Raw genomic sequence first — 6,581 nt, forward strand, 5'->3', positions numbered from 1 at the left:
ATATGAATTTGGGAAGGCAATAAAGTACATCTAGAATAACAACAAAAAAGGCTTTGGGTACATCTACCCTGTAGAAATAATACAGCTTGACACTACTTTTAAGTGCTGTAGCTCCAGCCTATGGAATTCTGGGATCTAGTTTTACAGTCTTTTACTCTTCTCTGCCAGAATGCTGGTGCATCACAAAACTTTAAATCCCAGGATTCTGTAGGATGGCGCAATGGCAGTTAGACTAATAGAATTGGAAGAGACCGCAAGGGCCATCCAGTCCAACCACCTGCCATGCAGGAAATCCATATCAAAGCATCCCCAACAGATGGCCATCCAGCCTGTTTAAAGACCTCCAAGGAGGGAGATTACACTATACTCCAAGGGAGTGTGTTCCATTGTCAGACAGCCATGTCAAGAAGTTCTTCCTAATGCTGAGGTGGAATCTCTTTTGCTGTAGCTTGCATCCATTATTCCGGGTCCTAGACTCTGGAGCAGCAGAAAATAATCTTGCTAGTTGAAGTGGTGTCAAACAGGGTAGATACAACCTTTGTTCCACAGTTCAGGGTAGTAGGAAGATATTGGCCTCAACTCAGTATCATTTTGGAGTGAAATCAGTTCTTCCTCCAGTGCTGTTTCCTCATTGCTGACATCTAGGAATGGATTGGTCGTCCAGTCTGGTATGTTAAGCAAAACAATTCCTGAAACCTCAGACATATCTTTCCATAGCTCATCCAAGTGTTCACAATAAAATAAAATAAAAAAGTATGTACTTAGAATCAGAGTAGGAAGAAACATCAAGAACCATCCTGTCCAATTCCCTGCCATACAGGAATACATGATTAACGCATGGCCAACAGATGTCCAGCCAGCTTGTTAAAAAAAAAAAGTCCAAAGGAGATTTAACCACACTCCAAAGCAGTGTATCCCACTGTCAAACAGCTGCTACTATTAACAAATTCTTCCTAATGTTTAGGTGGCATCTCTTTCCCTGTAATTTGAATCAATTGCTCCATGTCCTATTCTCTGGAGCAGCAGAAAACAAGCTTGCTCCACCTTCAACAGTATCCTTTCATTTATTTATGTGGCTATCATGTCATCTCTTAATCTTCATTGCCCCAGGCTAAACATACCCAGCTCCCTAAGCCAGCCCTCATAGGACATGGCTTCCAAACCTTTTACTATTTTGGTCCTCCTTCTCTGGAAACATTCCAGTTTTCCAATATCCTTCTTGAATTGTGCCCAGAAGTTTTCTTTCTTAAATCGAGAAAAGTTCAGAAACTGGAAGAATTCTTGTCAATTTCTGCAGCCTTTTAAGACAACCCTTTGTGTGTGTATTATGTGTTTGCCTTCAAGCTGCCTGTTAACCCATGAATGTCATAGTTTTTTCTTAGACAATATTCAAAGGTGGTTTTGCCAGTTCCTTCCTGACATATAGCACACAGCACCCAGAATTCATTGGTGGTCTGCCATCTAATACTAATCAGGCCTCACCCTGATTAGCTTCCTAGATTAAACAGGATCGAATGCCTTTTTAGGGTACTTATGCATTACTGATAGTCTTAAGTGATACTGAGACAGAGAAGGCGGAGTATCAGAAAGCAAGGAACATACATTTTTAAGCATCCATGGCTTTTCAGGCAAACATTTTCTAGATCAGTGGTCCCTAACTGTGCCCTTTAAGAGGTTTTGGACATGAGCTCCCAGAAGCCTCAGGCATGTTGGCCAATAGTCTGGGATTCTGGAAGCTGAAGTCCAAAATCCCTTAAAGAGCACAGTTTGGGGACCACTGTTCTAGATCCTAGAAGGCTGTGAACCCTCACAAAGAATGTATTTCTTGCCCTGATTAATGTAATTGAAATATTAAAGTGAAAGGTTTCTGCTTTTAATTTCTTCAGGATCTGCTGACGTTAGAAGCCAAAACAAGTCCCTTGAAGACTTTATAACATTTCTGATATTAGTCACATTGGCAAATAACTATAGAATATACGTATTTCTTCCAATCCCCCTGTCTCTTTCTCAGGCTAACCAGCAACATGAACAACTACTTTTAGCGATTATGCTTAGCAGTAGTGGAAGTATCAGTTCTTTGCCTCCTGAGATGCAACCAATCAAAGGGATCTGTGAAAGATGCTTCTGCCACTGGCCAACAATGTGGAAAGCCACCATGAGGCACCACCATGAGCAAGGCAAGTACAGGCACAGATGAGTTGACACCAAATGCCACGAAGAGCTGCCCTCCTCCTCCTCTCTTTTTCTCCCTCCACCAATCAGTGCCAACATCCCCACTCCAGTCAGGTGTCTCCCAACACTCGGGGGAAAGAGGAGCAGGAAGGACAACTAAATAAAAGTATACTGTACAGCATGTGTTTTATTTTCAGATTCAACTTTTTATTTACAAGCACATCCAGTGTGATTAGTTTTATTCTTCCACAGAAAAGGAAACTCTATTCTAGGATAACATCCACCTCCAATCTGAAAGAGAAAGACATCAGTCATGGAAACAAAACCTTATAAATATGCATCATCTGGTGTACATTTTGCCTATTTAATAAAGTTATCAAAACTATTGCATAAGCGTTATGCTTTACAGATTAGTCATTAATGTTTACAATGTGAAACAGGATATTTAAAAGACAAATATGAAGCTGGTTTACATCTAGTCATATTCCTCTATTTATACTGGCATGGTTTACCTGAACTAGCAATGACTCTCCCAGTTTTAGGGAGACATCTTTTGAGTCGCTCATTGCCTAAGATCACTTTAATTGGAGGTTCTAGAAATTGTATCTGGGACCTTTGTCATGAAGACTGACTTCCTTGCTCCAAAACTGCTGTGGCTTAATTGAATTATCTGAGAGCCTGAAAAGACCGGCCAAAATAAAGCTGCTTCGGGTCACTTTGGAGGTACGCTGTTTAAATGATGCATGCATCCTAAGAGGTCAGAAGCCACACCAAAGCCATGCTCCAGTCCTAAGGACTGCAGCATAACTTTGGCGCAGCTTCTGGCCTCTTAAAATGCCTGTGTCATTTAAACAGCACATCTCCAAAGTGACCCGAAGCAGCTTTATTTTGTCCTTGTCTGTTTGGGCCCTGAGATAGTCTTTTAGATGGAGCTGAGAGTGGTACTGAAATCAGCACTCATATCTTAAAAACTTTTAAAACTGCAAACCAGGCTACATACAGGTAGTACACAGAAACAGGCTAACAGCATTGTAATACTGTATATAGATATGGAAAATCATTCATAAAAACCCATGATTTTATTTTACTAAACATAAAATTCAACAACTACAAGCTCATATAGTTTATAGTATTCATTCATAGTGCACACTCCAAATACTCTTTTAGACGTTTCTTGACATTATTAGCACACAACCCACTTTTTTGCTACCAGCTATGCTCCTGGAGCAAAACGTATGATTAATATGTCATCCTCCTGGACCTACAGAGGGTGCCATCTTCTTTGTGCATTTGGCAGTAGGAACGCCACCAGCTGCTGCCTAGTTGACCTCCCACCCCCTTTCCTCTGACCAAGGGGCACCTTGGCAGCACAAAACTAGGCTGTGTGTCTGCAGGTTCATTTAGCAAATGAGATGCTGAATGCCCCTTTTTTGTGAGACATTTAGCCTTCTCTGTCAGAGAGTTCTGGTTCCACAATAACTACAATTCCCAGGATTCCCTAGCACTGAGGCAAAGCACTTAAAGTGGTCTCAAACTGGATTATTTCTGCAGTGTGCTTTGGATCAAAGATCAATGTTAGCTAAATTACTGCTATCATATTAAACTTCAATGTGATAAATTCAGTAACACTGACTAATGTGAAACAGAAGGTTTAAAGGACAAACAAGCTGCTTTGAACTGTTGAACAGACTTGCTTATAAATTCTACCTACTTACTTACAGGGATGGCTTAGACATCATGAAATTATGTGCTTCCTCACCATGAATCAAATTTAGTATTAAAGCTTCAATTGACTGTAATTTTGCGATTATAGTCCTAACAACCCAATCCGCACCTTGCATACAAAACCAGTTTGAAGTCTGTAAAAAGCCCATGTTAAACATCTAGAAGACAACACCAAGCAATAGTTACCTGTCAGAGCATGTTCACTTCTTGAGTAGCTGATGTCTTACAATAACAAAGGGAGCAGCAAACCCACTTCCAAAGAAGGCTGCCATCATTGCCAGTAACCTCCATTTGTTTTCCACAGAGAAAGGGAGATTCTAGAAAGACAAGAGTGTTACAGCTTCATTACAGCAATGGTACCAAATTATCAGATATATGCACAAGATCATGTGTAATGTAGAAGCAGAATGGTAACAAACTGAAATCTGAAGATACTCATTTCCCATTTATTGTCAGTGTCTTGCATTCGGTGTGCACTCATCAATCTACAAAGAGTTGAAAAACACTGAGATTTTGGCCTTGAACATGAGCAGACATCAACTACAATTTGAATCATTAGGATATATATACACGTGACATTATACCCTGGTGGTATATATTCTGAGTAACATTATGACTTGAATGTAAGCATTATTTTTGTATGGCACTGGCAAGCGTTGCGGTTTTGCTTCTCCTGGAAACTGCTCCTGGAACAGAACTCATAAAGTGAGCAGGTACATCAGAAAGCGTTTACAGTATCATCATTGTTCATACTGTTATGTTTTCATCATTCGTACCACTCAAAGCTGAGGAGGTTTTGCTCAGAGGAGCTTTGCCATTGCCTTTCCCTGAGGCTGAGAGCACAAGACTTGTCCAGGGTCACCTTGTGGGTTCATGGCTGAGCTGGGAATCAAACCCTGGTTTCCAGAGTCATAGTCCTGCACTCACACCACTATGCCATGCTAGCTCTCATGCTTGTATCTGGATGCTGTATCTATACCAACCTACCTGTCTATGTATGCGTGATACAATTGTGTTACAGAAGCAGCATGGTGTAGTGATTTGAGTGTTGGATTAGGATCCTGGAGGCTGGAGTCTGAACCCCAGCTCAGCCCTTTGGGCCAGTCACACTCTCTCAGCATCAGAGGATGACCATGGCAAACCCTCTCTGAAGAAACTCGCCAAGAAAACCCCGTGAAAGGTTTGCCATATGGTTGCCATATAAACAACTTGAAGGTGCACAACAGCAACAACAATACCTATATGTTATACAGTGGACCCTTGTTATATGCTGGGGTTTGGTTCCAAGATCCCCCTGGATAACAAAATCTGTGGATGCTCAAGTCCCATTAAATACAATGGCAGAACAAAATGGTGTCCCTTATAAAAAATGGAAAACCAAGGTCTGATATTTGAAATGTATACTTGCTTGGAACATTTTCAAACCTCCTAAGAACAAGACAAACCAGGGCTGCATCCACACTGGGGAAATAACCCGGTTTGGTAAGGCTTTAACTCTTTTTCTGGCTCAAGGCTATGGAATCCTGGGAGCTGGAGTTTGCTGAGCTTGAATTCGTGTATAAGAAGAGCCGACTGTATCTATATTTCTCTGTCTATGAGTAGTCCTGAAATCCGTGACTCAGGTAATATACACACAAACATATACAAACATGTATAATATTATAAACACACACACACAAATATATAAAATATATATTTAAAATAATATACACACAAACATATATGCATATACACACAATGTACAATTTTATAAATAGGTATACACACATATACATATGTAATATACAGAACGCACAATATATATTTAAAGTAACGCACACACACACACATATACACACACATAATATAGAACATGCAATACATATTTAAAGTAATACACACACAAACAGGTATGCACACACACACACTTACATATACGTACACAATCTATATATAGATGATCTACAGGAGGGAGGTGGATGTGATAGATGGCCAACTGCTATAAAACATATATTTAAAACAGTACGCACACACACATATATATACTCATATATGTGTGTGTGTGTGTGTATATATATATATATATATTCATCTCTCTCTCTCTATGTATATACAGTATACACACATATACATGCCTACACACCCTCTCCATTGGGGCGCCCTGGAGGAGCGAGGGAGAGGCGAGGGCCGTCCAAGCGCCACAGGCCTCCTCCCCCTCGCCGCTTTTGCTCTTGCTCTGAAGGACCCGCGGGCGGAACAAGCCTGACTCTGGGGCCCCCCAGCGCGGCCTTACCTTCCCCGGCCCTTCCTCGTAATGCGCCCGGCGAAGGGCTGAAGTGGCGAAACGTCGGACGCTGACCCCCAACATGGCGCCCAGAGAACAAGCCGCCGCTGCTGCCTCGTCTCAAACGACCTTCGCGTCTAGGAAGAAGAAGAGCATCACGGGAGAGAACTACGGCGGCCGAGGAGGCGAGGAGCGCAGAGGCATGCCGGGAGTCGTAGTTCCTGAAGGGCGGCACGGCCTGGTTTACCCTGTTTTTAGGATGATGAGAGAGTCGCTTTTCCTCGCTCTAATGGGGCCTGAAAACAAACATAGGAAGGAGTCATGAATAGGAACTCTCCTTCCCCCAATTTTGGTTTCAGTTTCTCTCTTACAGACTGCATTCCCCTCTGCAGAAATAATCCAGTTTGGCACCACTTGAACT

At 41.8% G+C, this 6,581-nt stretch overlaps 1 protein-coding gene and 1 non-coding gene across 2 annotated transcripts; both read right to left on the reverse strand.

Moving 5' to 3' along the window:
- Positions 1-2,357: 2,357 nt before the first annotated feature.
- Positions 2,358-6,312, reverse strand: LOC149323865 (cytochrome c oxidase subunit 7C, mitochondrial). The gene is made up of 3 exons (XM_089493601.1): positions 6,170-6,312; positions 4,084-4,214; positions 2,358-2,463 (listed from the first exon to the last, which is right to left on the reverse strand). Exons 1-2 carry the CDS (start codon positions 6,242-6,244, stop codon positions 4,098-4,100), a joined length of 192 nt encoding a protein of 63 aa, XP_089349727.1. The 5' UTR covers positions 6,245-6,312; the 3' UTR covers positions 2,358-2,463; positions 4,084-4,097.
- On the reverse strand, positions 4,612-4,673 carry LOC149323866 (small nucleolar RNA Z39). The gene has a single exon (XR_016279588.1). It is a non-coding gene; the product is annotated as a small nucleolar RNA Z39 (small nucleolar RNA).
- Positions 6,313-6,581: the final 269 nt, after the last annotated feature.

This window comes from Sceloporus occidentalis, unplaced genomic scaffold (genome assembly GCF_023333645.1).
Source record: "Sceloporus occidentalis isolate IW3139 unplaced genomic scaffold, rSceOcc1.0.p SCAF_1, whole genome shotgun sequence".
Lineage (NCBI taxonomy): Eukaryota > Metazoa > Chordata > Lepidosauria > Squamata > Phrynosomatidae > Sceloporus > Sceloporus occidentalis.